At 35.0% G+C, this 16,578-nt stretch overlaps 1 protein-coding gene across 1 annotated transcript; it reads right to left on the reverse strand.

Annotated features, from left to right (window-relative positions):
• Positions 1 to 5,522: 5,522 nt before the first annotated feature.
• Positions 5,523 to 12,462, reverse strand: LOC129885688 (uncharacterized). The gene is made up of 3 exons (XM_055960061.1): positions 9,127 to 12,462; positions 8,886 to 8,982; positions 5,523 to 5,609 (listed from the first exon to the last, which is right to left on the reverse strand). Exon 1 carries the CDS (start codon positions 10,719 to 10,721, stop codon positions 9,942 to 9,944), a length of 780 nt encoding a protein of 259 aa, XP_055816036.1. The 5' UTR covers positions 10,722 to 12,462; the 3' UTR covers positions 5,523 to 5,609; positions 8,886 to 8,982; positions 9,127 to 9,941.
• Positions 12,463 to 16,578: the final 4,116 nt, after the last annotated feature.

The following is a 16,578-nucleotide window of genomic DNA, read 5'->3' on the forward strand; positions in this document are numbered from 1 at the left end:
TACCATTTAAATAATTTTTTTAAATTATTGAAATTGATATAAAAATATTTTTCATTAATATATTGGCCACAAAATACTTTTGGCCTCAACCTTGAGGCTTTTTATATTCTTATCACAAACGGCCTAATTAATTAGATTAATTAGCTTTCTCATTTAATATGTGGTAGATTCTGATTCATTAAAAAAAATAATTAATCAAAACTAATTTAATCTAATCTAAATCTGAATCCATCCCATTAAATCATCTAACCCAACTAAAAACCCTATATGGTCAGATGCATTTAATGTATTACTCCTATTTGAATAGTCATTAATCAAAAGTGTAATTTTTGAATATATTAATTTTATTTCAGAAGTATAATAACATGTGCATCAGCATATGTTTTAAGATATATGGTGAACTAAGTGGAGCTCCATCGTAAAACCACAAGATGGAATTTTTTTTATTGAAGATTAAAAAAAAGTAACTTTTGAAATACATATTAGTCCTAATAATGAGCAAAATTAGAATAACAATAAGTTCAAATATGAAAAAAAAAGAAAGAAAAAGAGTTGATTAATATGGAACTTCCATTGTTTTCCAGAACTATTCATTGATAGATTAGAATGGCTAATAAATGAGTTTTGTGGCATGTGATGTCAGTCCTAGTCAGTATAGCCAATACTTTTTCTTTGTTGGTATTTTTAGTACTTTCTTTAAGTTGTACAACATATTGATTCTGTTTTTATTTTCCCAACTGTACAAATTAATTTTACACGACTTTAGGCCAATAAATCAGCTAAGAATTTAATGCAGTTTCATTTGTCGTTGTGAATTTTTTCTTTTGATTTTATAGGAACTTTATCTCCAAAAAAAATTGTTATAATCTGATGCAAGCGAATTTAGGATTTTAAATTTCTAAATGTCACATTGTTTTGAATAATAATTTATGACAAAAACTTCAGCATAGATTAAGATAATATTTAATATTTATTAAAAAATTTACAAACAAAATTTAGACTTGTTCTGTTGGTTTATTTATTTTTTTCTTATACGAGGTCTAGGGTTCTAATCTATTTATTTACAAAAAATTATTTTTTCTAAGGGTGCCACATTTAATATTTATAATTTTCTTATAAATATACATGTATATACATATTTTCAATCGAAACCACTAAGTGACGTGCCACCCCCTCTGATCTACATAGATCCGCCTTGATTTTCCTATACGTTTATCTTTTCTCTTTTTAACTCCAAAGTAATCTACTATAAGATTGACTATAGGGACAACTATTTAAGCGCCCTGCAAGAGATTACCGAGGGTCTCAGTACCAGGGGGCGCAGGAGATCGTTTAGTTTGAATACAAGTTATGATGAAATTAGTTATATTGGGTTAATTATGTTGGGATAAGTTATGTTGAGATCAGTAGGGGTATGCATCGGTCGGTTCTATTTTATGTATTATCGGTTCGATTTATCGATTTTCGATTTTGAAATATGCTAAACTAATAACAAACCAATAAAATACTTTTTATCGATTTTGGTCCTTAACTATTAGATTTTTGGTTTAGTCAATTAAAAAATGTTCATAAAATAACTATATGACTTCTTTAACAATTTGGCGCGACAAGACAATAATATAACTTTATGGAATGCTCATAAAATAGAAGCAATAGTGGATAACATTAAAAGAACTGTACAAGTGCAATACAAATAAAAGAACTAGGACAATAATGTGAATTGAAGGCTAAAGGGCAAAGGTAATAATCAATAAGGTATTAATATTAATATTTATTTATTTAGAGATAAATAGTAAATTACTATTGTCTTAATGGGTTGTGGGTTTACCCAATATTAAAAATCATTATCGAAGCAATAACCTGATAAATTTCTTTTTATAAAACCATTAAAAATTCATTAACCCAATAACTCAATAGCAATAACTCAATAACATTTTTTTCGATTCTGTTTGTTGATCGGTTCGATTTTTGTACGCCCCTAGAGATTAGTTGTGCTGAGAGTAGTTTTTATTGTTTGTTTCGTTAGTCATATTCAAAATTATATTCACCGCATAATTTCTAATAATAAGTTGTTTGTTTACAACAAATACTCTCCACCTTTTTTTTTTTTACATCTTCTTTGCAAACTTTATTTATTCATTCTTAAAAATAAAAATTTCATATTATTTAACTTAAATATTTTTGTGTATGCATTTTCACGATTGTGTCGTGTGTTTTTAAAATTAAACTTTCATCTTATTTAACTTAAAAATAAAGTTTCCATCTTATTTTAAAAAATAAAACTTTCATTTTAAGTTTATTGAAGCAAAAAAAAAATTATTATTAAAATTATCCACATTTTAATTGATATATAAAACACAATTTTTTAAGTGAGTAATAAACTATTTAATTAAAAATGTAATTTAGTAGTGGAATAAACATTTTAAGAGAAATCAAAATATAAATAAACATAAGAATTAAACAAATAAATTCAACTTATAATATATTCATAAATAGAAATAGTATTTATAAAATGTAATTTTTTAATAAAAAAATATTATCACAAAAATAATAATTAATTAATATTATGAATGTTATTATAAATGTTGTTAAAAATTATGTCAATATACATGAACATAAAAGTAGTGTATAAAAGAGAGTTTATGAAGACATTTTTTTTGTTTTATATACTTTATCCTAGGATAAGTTATTTTGAAATTACTATTTCACCCCTATCCTAGTACTAATTGTTAGTCATAAAATAAGTTATTTTAGACTTTACAATTAAACAAGGAATTAAAGACACTAAAAAATTATCACCGAATTACTTCTTTTATCCATCACATCACAACCCTGAGTATACAAACTTTGACAGTTTTTTTATTGAACAGCGATCAAAGATTAAACTCATATCCCACATGATTCATTCAGGGCCCCCAAGCTTAGACAGATGAGGTAGACTTCATGGCAACAAAAGCTATAATTCAAGATTACAGAAGATGAACCACTTCTACAGTTTTGTGCATTCTCAAACCACCAACGTCTGAATCTGAGAAAGGCCACCAATCTGTATAAGCTCAAAGCGCCATCGGGTTCCCTTTCAAAATATCATAAAACTGCACTGGCTTCTTCTTATGCCCAGCACAAGTTTACTGAGAAAAGCAACATATCGACTGTTACTAGGGGTGTCAAATAAGTGAGTTGAATTAAATTTGGGTGGATCAAAATAGACTAAATTAATAAATGTGTAGGGTAAGGTACTTGGGCTGAAATGAGTTGAGTCAAAATGGGTTAAGTTAATAAATGAACATGTCATTAACACAGGGCGTGTTGGATGGGTCATGTTTTCATGTGCTAATTTTGGCACCCCCAAATGTTACAGTTCCAATGTAAGATCTATGTACCAAGTGGGCGTTGAGGTCAATATGGCATCTTCTTTTTTCAAGAAAATGGCCAGTGACTCATTTGTTGGAAGGTTTAACCATACCTGTATAGAAGCTGCCAAGCGCAAAATGGAAGCTTTGCACCATGGACGCTCAATGAGCTGTATGCCTATGGGAAGTCCTTGCTTGTCATATCCAACCTGACATACAAGATTCCAACAAAAATTTAAAACAGTTGGAGATTGGTACCACCATAATTAGTATAGTTTACACATGGTGAATGAAGTCAACATAAATGAATCTACTTAGCTATAATCAGACCAAGTCCATAGGTCTAGCATATATAACCACAACACTTTCAACAGTTAAGTTTTTATTGTCGGAGTTTTGAAAATGTTAACATAGGAGCCTTTTGTAATGCAATTTTATTTCCCGCTCAGACTTTCTAGGACATAGGCTTAAACTAAACTAGACAATCTTTTGTGCAGTTCAGAATTAACAACTTTCCAGGACAGAAGAGCAGATATTGCAGTAATCACTTTACATGTAGGGTATCTGGACTGCGTTTAAAAATTTAGTTTGCCTCAGAAATTTAGCTTTTCAATATCCCGGCAAGTTATTTTTACTCAATCTGCAGTTAGTCTAGATTCCCAAGTACATAGGATAAAGATTCTATGCTTACAGGGACAGAAATTGCAGAAAAGCCCAGAAGATTTCCTGCTAATACGAACTGCATAAGATTTCCTGGAAAGAGAGTGAGAACAAAAACCAATATAAGATTGTAAACAGTAAAGTAGTACCTATATAAAATAATAAAGAAGTTCAATAAAATAAAAATAAAAAGGAGGATAACGCATAAGAAGATTGCAGTTGGTGATATTATGGGCGCCGTCATGCTGAAGAATTGGGAAAACAATTGTTAACTAAAGATGGTTTCGCAGATATTCATATTCCAGCAGAAGAAAATAATGAACAAACCTGTTGATTTTCACCTATACGTATACTTTTAAAAGATATTGACTTTTATGAGTATACACACAGCATTTTAAAGGTTTGATATCTAGATTTGACATCATCAAAGTAATCAATCTCCAACTATCACCAGGAATGGTGAGGGAAATAATGCTATTTACAAGCATTACAGATTAGGTGCATGCACATAAGGATATATGCGTAAACATTTTATAGATGGTCATTCAAGTGTATAATGAAGTGTTTTTTAACAAGAAAGCGATAACAAAATTCGTGCACTATCACTAAAAGATAGGAATGTGGTTAATGGTTACATACGCAGTAGTAGGTGTCACAATGATATCCACCTTCTTGAAAATCTCCATGTGGTAATACATTAACCTTTTCCTGAAATAATTAGAGAGATTATAGCTAATAACTTATTGAACTTAAAAACTTTGCATTTTGCCTATATCAGAAGAAAATGCACTTCTCCCAAATTGTTAGTTGAATAATATACCAAGAATTATTGGAATGCATGCTTTCATTAGTATAAGATACAAGAGAATAAACAAGATTAGAGAGAAAAACACAGCAACCAAAATCTTAGAGCATAAAGCTTACTGCCTTTTTATTTTTAATCCTACCTACATTCTTACGAAAAGAAATAAAACCTATCTAGATGATTGTTAACACATAGTATTAAGCCCAACACCGATCATGAAAATGAAAAATAAAAAGAGGAAGACTAATAGTCACTTTCTTACATAAAAGAGATTATGATTTTTCTTGAGCAAATCTATTAGTAGCAACCTAACCTATGGATCTGAAACAAGGTAATACCAAAAGATTTAATTTCTTTCTCACCAGATACAAGCGGGCAATGGTGATGAGAATCTTGTGTCATTGACAAGATTTTTCTCTTTATTTATGCAACCGGAAACAACCTTTCTACCCTACAAAAGGTATGGGTAAAGCCTGCAAACATCTTACTCTCTGTAGACCCCACTTGTGGGATCACACTGGGTATGTAATTGCTGTATTTATGCAACCACTACCCGAAAGCACAGAATAACATTGTCAGAGACTTCCAAAGAAAGTAACAAATGATCAAGCTATGCACATCTCAGTTCAGTTATATCTTTAGATGCCACTAAATTTGCAGTGCAGATCAAATTCAGAATTTACTAAATTATGCCCCACCTTAGACACTGAGCAACAACATAATCCAACGCTGTAAATGCTCGAAATAGTGCCAGATTTATCCAAGTGTCATAAGTTGATCTCCCTGATTTCCTGGAAATCAGGTCAAGAACTGATTGTTATAAAAATGCAGAGCTGCAAATTTCAATGTATTCATCAAGAAGAGTCTGAATAATGCCATCATCTCATGTACTGCCCCAGACAAGCCAGCTCAAGCACACGAGCAAATTTCAGATACTTGAGAGCATGAGCTTCAATGGATATTTTCTTTTTTTGATTCCAAAAGCCAAGTGAGAATTGGTTGTCAAGAATGTATATATTAGTAATATACAATGCGTTGGACGATTGGTATTGGTTAGACAACTGGCCTTCTGCACAGGGAAGTCTACTGAAGTTATCAGCAAAGTGTCCTCAAAGGGACCAGGTCCTCTACCTGTTCCCTGAGTTTGTCAAATCATCACAACCAACTACACTGAGCATTATTAATTTTCCCCTTTTTGATAATGGCAAACTCCTTTACAACATTCTCCCTTTACAAACTGAGAACAAAAACAGAAGCAGATCTCCCTAGCCAAATAGTCAATGTTCCCCCTTTCACCAATATCCCAGAAACAAGAAATGAGTCAATTTCAATTTCCCAAATTTCCCTTTTTCACCCTTCCCCCTATCATATCATCAGCTTGCAATAGTTCCCCTTTTGACATCATTAAAAAGGAAAACAGTAAACTGAAATCCGAGCATGCAATATTATAGAAAAGTCAGATCCACAAAGGGCGACACAAGTACAAGCCAATAAGCAATGAATCAGGAGATTGACTGGAGAAACAGAAATATTCATTCATCACAACTAAAGGACAATATTCAAAACATTACAAACTAACTGAAAGGTAAATCATTGTGATTAGTTCAAGAAGGGGATATGACAATAGAGAATGACACTAGGTGGATGGGGTTTTTTGGGTGAGGAATTTGAGGAGAAGAGACATCTGATCAGCATGACTTTCATGATGTATAAGAAGTTTGTCTTTGAGACTAACGACTTGTGCTGCAAGGCTAGCATTTTCCTCTTCAAGTGCTTGCAATTCAGAAGAACCTGGTCCCTCTGATTGTGTTGTAGCTAGTTGTGCCTTAAGCCTCGCAATCTCAGCATCTTTAGCACTTAAAAGTGTTGTTATATTTTCCAACTCATACTTCAACTGCTCCTACTCGAACAACAATTCAGACATCTTGCTTACTTGCCCAGTTTTTCCCTCGACACATTCACACTCAACCATAGTGTTCATGGAAAGTGTTTTCATAACAGTTCCTCTTACACCAGCACTAAGAGGAATTTTAAAATGGTTGAACACTTTAGTAAGGAAATATCCATACCCCATTCCATGCATACCATCCTTGGCAGAGATAATATTATGCATATGCTCTAAAATGATGGTTGGTAAGTTGATGAAGTCAAACTTGCTCAAGGCTTCCATGATAAACAAATCAGAAGCAGAAGCCACTGTTCTTTTCTTTGATCTCGGAAGCATTACCTTGTTCACAAATTCAAAATACAGTTAATACACTCCTTTGAGAAACTTCTTGGGAATGCACGCTGTGTTCAATTTTTGGAGTTTCCCACATTTCTGAACAAATTTCTTAGAACACCCCATCCCTAAAACGGATCTAACCGCTTCAGTTTTTACATTAGTATTTTGCCAAGCACAAATTCATCCAAACAAACATCTACTCCTCCAATATTGGTGTATAAACACCCATCATTTCTAAACTCAACATTATAATAGAAGTCACTAACCTGTTGTTCATGCAGCAAAGGAACATGATCTCTGAACAAATGCGACCAATCTTGAACCTCCACAGCATCGGCCAAATCGCACATTCCTGTCTTATCTAGGATATTAGTGTCAAATATCCTTCAATTTAGAACCTTTTGAGTTCTCATAATTTCAACTCTTTCTTCTTTGGACAGCTCCTTCTCAATCTTCTATTCTTTTACTGCTTGAACCTGGTCCCTTTTCAGGTTCAGGATCAGATGCAGCAAACAATTCATCAGTATCTCCTTCTCCAGACTACTCAGGAGATATCTCCCTCTTTCTTTTGGTTTGTTTCTTTTCTTCCTTCACCTTCTCAGCTTTTGTTTTTCTTTTTCTGCTTGCTGGCGTTCTAGCAGAACTTTTCCTTGTCCTGGGCTTTGTGACCCTTTTACCTTTAGAATCAATCTTCTTTGAACTCCTTTCAACCCTTTGATCACCCTTGTCTGACTCAGTTTCATCATCATCTTCTCCTTTTGACACTTCAACGATTTCATCTTCCTCAGGTATAACAGACTCATCAACTTGTTTCAGTCTTCTTCTTCTTCTTCTTCTTCTCTCAGTAGTTTTCTCTTTACTTACTTTCATGGCATCACTCCTCAATTTTTATGAAGAACTTCTTGTAGTGGGGTGAGATTTTGGTTTCAAGCCTCCAGAATCCACTACTTTCTCCTTACCTTCGCCTAAAATTAGTACCATTCTTCTTTTCAATCCCCAACACAAAGGCGTATTGAACTCATCATCTTCATCATCAAGAGTATTTACAAATGATGGAGCATTTTCCGAAGTTTTGTTCAATCTAGGAGATAGTTCCTCCCAAAGAGAAGGATTAGCATTACCTGGTTCTTCTTCTAAGAAAGAAGGTACAATTTTGTTCTTCATGGTTGCGAGACTTTCTGCAGCCAAGTTTTCAACTACCAACTTTTCACTCATAGCAAGAATGTTTGACTCTGTTCCTTTTATTTCTGGAAGATCTCCTTTGAAATGTTGCTCTGTAATCTCATTCGAAGACATACCCGGTAGAGACAATGACAACTCAATTTTAAAGGAGGGTTTGGGTTGAATAGACTCATCTGGTGATAGGTTTTGGGGTTCATTCAAGTCCAGAGTAGAGGAAATGATAAGAAACTCTTGTTCATTGGCTTGAATGGAGGAATCAAGAACAGGATTCTCTGGCACTTCATCCGCATGAAGGTTTGAAGGTATAGCAGAAGACGATGAAATGTCAGAAGTTTCAGGAAATGAAGTAGGATCAATATCATGAAGGACCTTGAGCATATCCTGAATGGTCGAACTTGGGTTAGACATCTTGGAGACAGAAGACAAAGACGAAGAAATACAGTTTTTGTGAGAAAGGATTGAATTTCTTAGGATGTTATGGTTTGATTCGAAGAAGGAAAGGTTATATAAAAGGAAAGAAAAAGGTGTATCAGGTCCCTTCGAAAGAGTCACGGCGTTTGAGTTTTAACTAATGGGACCACAGTCAAAAGACAGATAACTGACACGTGGCAATCACAACGGTTCACACAGTAAATTAATAAGCAATGTAAGGAATACTAACCTTGAAGCAGGACCGGTCCCTCTTCAGTGTTTTAAGAACGAATTTTCCAACCTTCCAGTTCTCCTTTTTTTCAAGCTTACTTCTCATAAGTGTATACCTGCATAGGTACTTAATTGACTTTTCATAAATAAGGCAATGCAAAGATTAGAGATACATGCATCCTGATCATAGTCAAGCAGAATTCGCTTTCGAATGAAACACCTTCTCCCTAAAGTGCCTTTGAGTGAAATGAAGTCTTTACCTTTCATGTACTTTGTTCACTTCTTCAACATAAAGCAAATATTGACTTACACTTCACTCACTTTCCTGCAACACAAGTTAATTGTTAGGCTTGGAAACCCATTTTAAACGGACTTCCCAGTAATCAGATAATGGCATAATCAAGGAATTTTTGATCCAGTGTGGCCAAATATCATTTCTCATACTACTCTTATGTGCAGAGTTAGGACCAGGTTCCTTGCTCTGTTTCGCCTTTTGTTTAAGGTAGTTTGAGAAATCTTCTTGAGAATTCTTCCAGGCAGAACACTCATTCTTCATATGGCCATTTCTTCCACAATGGAGACACAGAAGATTATCAGATACAGCGACATATTTGCTGTGAGGATTGTAAGAAGAATTGATTCTCAGGCATCCCAATCCTCTTCCACCATTATGCTCCTGACTTGACATATTTTTAAGCATCTTTGAAGAAGCAGTCCATTTCAGAGATTTCTCAGCTCTTCTTTTGCCTGGATGAGATTTCCTTCTAGTTGAGTGTTTCTTTCAAGAGCCATGGTTAACTTCACATCAGCTTCATTCAACTTATCTTCAAGTTCCAACTGCAAATTATCAGCCTTTTTATTCTTAACTTCATTGTTGCAGCTTTTACTGCTCTTGCTCAGCTTCTTGAATTCAATATCAAGCTCTACATTATCAGCCACTAAGACCATTATCTGCTCTTCCAGATCACACATTTTCATCTCAGCCACTTTTAACTTTTCTTCAAGCTCAGCTAGTACACTCCTAGCTTCATTCTTGCAATCTTCACTGCTTCTGTTCAAATTCCTGAACTTTAGATCAAGGCTCAACATTGTTGCTTATCAGGACCATAATTTGTTCTTCCAGATCAGTGATTCGAGATACTAGAACAAGCTTTTCATCTTGAAAAATATCAATAGTATTATTCATCATGTCCTTCTCATTTATCAACTCAGTGACTGAGTCAATCACTACTGCTGCTAAGCTTCTTAATTTTTTAGCAGAGTAAATGTGCAAATTTTGTCTAAGATTAGCAAGAGTTACTTTTGTTTCATCATCATCATCAGCTTCCTCATCATCTAACTGTGCCATGAAAGCAAATAGTGAGTCAAAGACTTCTTCATCATCTTTTACGGCCACCATGGAAGCATCTTCTAGATGAGTAGACTCCTCAGAGTCGCTTGAGGAGTTTCCCCATACAGCAAAAGCCTTTTTTACGACATAATCAGTTTCAGCCTTCCTTCCCTTCTTATCAGGTATCAGGTCCCTTCTTTTTTCAGCTCTGTTTCTAACATATTCTTTGTATTCTACCTTATGCATTGGACAATCTCTGATGAAGTGCCCTGGTTTGCCATATTTGTGATACAGATCTGTGGCATTTGCAAGTCGACTGGAGTTACTTTTCTTGACGAAACCTCCATTCTTTCTTACAATCTTATGAAATCTCATAGTCAAATATACCATATCTTCATCCTCAACTGAGAGTTCGCTTGAAGCAACTTTAAGAGCAAGAGTTTTCTCCTGCTTTGTCTCCTTCTTCAGACCATCCTGAGCTCGATTTAATTCATGGGTTTGCAGACACCCAATTAGGGCATCCATTGTAAGAACCTTCAGGTCCTTTGCTTCAGTTATTGCATCCACTTTGCTAGCCCATTACTTGGGAAGAATCGTCAGAATCTTCCTGACCTGTTTGCTAGGATGAACAGGTTCACCAAGACTTTGAAGCTCATTGGTAATGGAAGAGAACTTGGTGTGCATATCATAGATAGACTCTCCTTCTTTCATTGTGAAATTTTCATATTGAGTGGTCAGAATATCCACTTTAGATTCTTTAACTTGCTCAGTTCCTTCATGAGTAGTCCTCAGACAATCCCAGATTTCTTTTGCGGACTCACAAGCAAAAATTTTGTTGTATTCTTCAGCATCAATACCACATACCAACAGTTTCTTAACCTTATAATTTTTCTCAATCTTCTTCCTGTCAGCCTCAATATACTGCCTGCGAGTTTTAGAAACGATCCTTGTAATCTCTCCTTCTTTCTCTTCAACAGTGGGAACATAGGGACCGTCAAGAACAATGTCCCAAAGTTCACTGTCCTCAGCCATGAGAAAATTATGCAAACGAGTTTTCCACCAGCTATAGAACTGACCATTGAATCGAGGAGGTCTGGTTGACAAATGACCTTCTTCCAAATTTGGTGGAGCATTCATTCTTGCAGGAACTTCTCTTGGTGTTAACCAGATAGAGAAAACCCACTATGATACCAATTGTTAGAATGTATGCTTCCACCAGAAAAGTTGGGACCGGGTCCCTTATCAGAAATTAGTCCAGAAACTTAAAGAACAAATAGATAAAAATAGACTCAAGTTTTATGTGAAACTCCTTGCTCAAGAGAGAAAAAACACGACCTTTCTCATAGGATTTCAGCTCAATACTTCACTATGACAACTGAGCCAAAGATTTAGATTACAAGCTATTGTAACCTAGGAATTGCACTCACAATCCCTCTCTTTTCCTTGTAACAACTTTGTTAAAGCTTTGAAGCAATAAACTCTACTGCTTCCTTAATCACTATCCTCCTAGCTGATTTAGAGTTCAGGTGGTCTCCATAACTAGTTCTAGTTACTTCGACAAGATGAACAATAGAAATAAAAACAAAGAACTGGTCTAGCTTCCTTTACATATTAGGAGTAGACCTTGCAAGTTTAGAACCAAGAAATTATAACTCTAAAATAAGAACAAAAACAACTGATAACTCTATCAGACTCTTGATCTTCTTCACGAGTAAATTTCAGATACTCGAGAGCATGAGCTTCAATGGATATTTCCTTTTTTTGATTCCAAAAGCCAAGTGAGAATTGGTTGTAAAGAATGTATATATCAGTGATATACAATGCGTTGGAAGATTTGTATTGGTTAGACAACTGGCCTTCTGCACAGGGACTCGGCCGCGTATACACAAACCTGCAGACTTGGCAGGATCTGTTTTGTACTAATTGTCTGCTATCGTTATCAGCAAAGTGTCCTCAAAGGGACCAGGTCCTCTACCTGTTCCCTGAGTTTGTCAAATCATCAAAACCAATTACACTGAGCATTATCAGAAGCCTTTCTCTCCACTGGAGAATCAACGGGCTCTCAACAGTAAGAAGTTGTATATCAACTCCTCTTCAGATTTCTTCTGGGTTTTTAAGATATAGGAAAAAACTAGAGCAGATGGTCAACCAATGCCTTTGGAGGAACATGCCTAGAAAACTCTATAGAATCACTTTGTATTCTGTGACATTTTAATGAAAAGGAGGAAATGAAAAAAATAAAAAAAAGATGCATCATACAATCTCAATTATAATGATGAGCATGCAATTTCTTGGGTAATTACCGGTTTCAAAGAAACTGTCTCAGCAGGGGAAGATCCTAAAATTTCAGCATACCTGATAGTAAGATATCACAACTTAGCTTTCTGGAAGTGCTTATCTTAAGCTCATTGAAGGCAAAAAGTATAGAAATCCTGGTTAGTTAGAGATAAAGGAGTAGTTGATTGATAGATTGATTAACTCGCATAGTGGGATGAAGGAGTCTTATATATTTACTACTTTCATCTCTCAAAGCATAAATAGAGCAGGAAACGCACTCTCTCCCATTCCCAAGACAAGGGGGGGAGACCCTCTAGAAAAATTTATGAGGGTTGATTTAAGCAAAATAAAGCAGAACTGGATACACAGAAATAATGAGAAAAACACAATCAAACCTTCTGCTGATGGAAGAACTTCACAGGCATATTATATGAATTCAAGTACTAGGACGAGTTATTTTCACAAGATGCATAGCTGCACATTCTTCTCCAGTGGTGATGGTCAAGGCCGTTTTGCATTATCGCATCACCATTTATAGAACTATAAGCACTGGACTTAGAAAACAAGTACACTCTAGGACATTAAAAACCATTTACTACTTACATCAGTATGGCATCCTCAACAGTTGCTGTGATAGGTCCAACAATTGCCACTGTTCCATAATGATATATCAACCTGGCAACAAAAAAAAAGAACACATGAGATTAAAAAGTTACATATTTAAGACTTACAAAGCTAGTGTAAAATAACAAAGTATGTGCATAGCAGATTTACAATTAAGTTGACAAAAAGCAACATATTTGCACATATAATTGCTACAATTAGGCAAAAAGTAGAATATTGATTTTGACATAGAAGGACCTTCAAGAAAAAAACATTTTATTTACAACAATCGTGTTGGGGAGAGGTGATTAGATATAACATGGTGCAGTTTCAGCTTACTGACGACATGACCTTAGATAAGAGGTGTGGAGAACACAAATTAGGGTAGAAGGTTAGTAGATAGTAGTGTCTTGTCTTTCTCACTAGGTACATGTACCTCCCACCAGCACAACTACTAGATAACTCTACCCACCAAGGTTTAAATAGATCAGAATTGAGGCATATAAATTCAGAACTCTTCCGCAATAGGAGCTCACCCTTTCATGTCAGTCCTTCCATATGTTGTCTTCAAGCCCCTACACCACAAAGGGAAGAAGGAATCCGAACTGAACCTGTAAAGAATAAACTTTAGCTAACATGACATACAAAGATTTCATAAGATGATTCAGAGTTACATGTATCATAGACAACCTCCTCCATCTGTTCCCAGTGCAGCAGAACACAGTCCAGAAGCTACAATAGCTGCAGAGCCTGAGGAAGAGTCGCCTGTGTACCATCTGGAGCATGTGGATTCCTAGTTGTCCTGTCATATAAACAAATCCACCACCCATACTGACGTTTATAATGAAATGAAAATTCCTAAACAGAGTGGAAAGTCAAATTGTTATAATTTTCAGAGTTCACGTACATAACAATAATTAAGTCCGCAATTCAAAAGGAAACTTCTATGAAATCTTCAAAAAATTGGTGGAGTTCACGTACATAGCAATAATTAAGTCCACAATTCAAAAGGAAAGAGTACAATGAAATCTTTAAGGTTTGCCTTCATCGCAATTTTTTCCCCCGGTTTGCAACTTCATTTAATATTTGACCAAATGTGTGACTTAAATAAATGTTTAGTGAGATTTAGCATCATGACTTGCATAGAGTGAAACGGCAAGAATTTCTTGTTTATTGTATACAACTTGTAAAGCTAAACTCACCCAAAATTCATATTATTTCCAGTTACTCCAAGGCCCAATTCATGCATATTTGTCTTTCCAACCAAAACTGCACCGCAACTTCGTAATCTTGAGATGCAGACAGCATCCTTCTTCACTTCATGAATCTAGTGAAACCAAGTTGTTCCACCTGTTAGCAGAGGCGAAGTCAGAATTTGAAGCTTATGGGTTCTAGAATTTTAATCTTCTTAAATTACTGAGTTCTAAATTAATAATTTGTGCATAATAAATGATTTTTTTTTAAAGACAAATAGTATGTTGAACCAAAAAGCTACTGGGTTCGACTGAACCTGTAGCCAACACCCTCACTCCGCCCTCGACTGTTAGTCATTAAGTATGCAACTAAATCTGGCAAAGAACTATGCTTTGGTGACTAGAACTAGAGTGCATACCCTTTGATGGATATGGATAGCAATCAATGTCATCCTTAACTGCTATGAAGATACCATCAAGGATTGATAATTCACTTCCTGCACAAACCAAACCGCTAAGAAATAGTAGCTGAGTGAAGTCAAATACAGATAGCAGGCCTGACATGGTTTTGAAATACAATGGCACGATAGCATACATGTCTGCATATGACCATAAAAATATATGCACCATAGTACTTTCTTGAAATCTTTGTGTGGAAGGAGCAGCTTGCCTTCTGACTTCATCAGGATCATAAGAAATTAGTAGCGGTGCCAGTGGATTCTGATTGTTAGACTCTTCTATAGCTGAGATGTTCTCTGCTACCTATGACACAAATATAAAAATAAGCTCATCCTTATAATACATTTATACGGACAGCATGAAAAAAGGGAAAACAATGACTTGCCTGAGATGGAGATGTAAGCTTAGATCTGTAAGCATATGCATAATCTCGAATCTTCCAATAGCGGAATGGTGCAGTTGGATCAGTAGTCCAAATACAGCCTGGATTGTAATCTGGTAGACACTGCAAGGCTAACTCAACGCGTTCTTCAGGTTTCCCATCTTCCTCCAAGCCGAAAACACCAGGTTCCAACTCTAAATTCACATGCCATACAAAGTCGGTTAGTGACTCTAAGTGGCATTGGTTTTTGAAGTGATTTAGGTCATCCTCAATAGAAGAAAGAAGAAGATGAAATGAAAATAGAGAGTAGAGAGAATAAACAATTCTGTATATTAATGAATGAATTATTGAATATTACACAAGGCTGTTAACGTATTTATATAGATGATCTATTGATGAGATTAGCTCACTTAATAACTAGCTTAACAAACTATTCGAACCGGCAAAATGGTCAAGGAGACACTTTTCTATAATTAGAAACAATTTAACTTAAAATTACAGCACACAAATGGTCTTGCAGTGGTTTAGAACACAAATTTCAAAAGTGTTCTTTTCTTTCTTAAACTCAAGTCAAACGGTGTCACATAAATTGAGACGGATGGAGTATTACATAAGACTGTTAGCCTATTTACACAGATGATCTAGAGATGACATTAGCTCACTTAATAACTAGAGTAACAAACTAATCTAACTGACTCTAACTAATTACTGGAAAGATGTAAAGGCCCAAACTACCATTAATGAACTACGCCGTGCTAACTGCTTCTTTAACAGTTTTATCATAAGAAATTTCTTAACTTTGGTCCCTGTTGTATGCATTTGCCTGTCATCTCCTTTATTACTCCAGAAATAAACGCCTACCACCCACATATTGTCAACCCACATCTGCTCCACCGCTCTTCCAAAGAGAGGTCTTTTACAATGAAAGAGGGAAAAGGTTAAAACAAAAGTAAAGTAAGCCTATCCTCTCTTTTTTTGTTTTTTGATATTGGTATAGGGAAATTGATAAGCCTACTTAGACAAGCATGTTGACCAAGTCTATTCGTAAACCAAGGATAGCTGAGCGTGCAAAAATTCAAGATAAATACTGAAGAAAGAATGATATCCAACAAACCTTGAGGAGGAAATTCAGGTATAAACATGGGAGCCTCCGGTATCATGGTATTCTTCAACATCTACCAATCATGAACACTTGATCTTTTGGAATCCCTCTTAACATGAATATTTACAAGATAAAAACATATAGAAATTGGATGCATTAAGAATCAGACCTCGGCTCGATTCTTGTTCTTCAAGAATACCATGATCATTGAACCAATAATTGGTGTTTCCACCAACATTACAAATAGTTTCAACCAAAATCCAGTCAGACATGGAGCTGCAAGTCCATAGATGCAAATTCACAGTAAAAATTTTGAAACTACCAGTAACTAAATAACTTGGTTAACAATACAGAGACTTCTAACAA

The sequence above is a fragment of the Solanum dulcamara genome, chromosome 4 (genome assembly GCF_947179165.1).
Source record: "Solanum dulcamara chromosome 4, daSolDulc1.2, whole genome shotgun sequence".
NCBI lineage: Eukaryota > Viridiplantae > Streptophyta > Magnoliopsida > Solanales > Solanaceae > Solanum > Solanum dulcamara.

Coding starts and splice junctions, on each gene's coding strand:
- LOC129885688 (XM_055960061.1), bottom strand. CDS start 10,721: ATGGATGCCCTAATTGGGTGTCTGCAAACCCATGAATTAAATCGAGCT.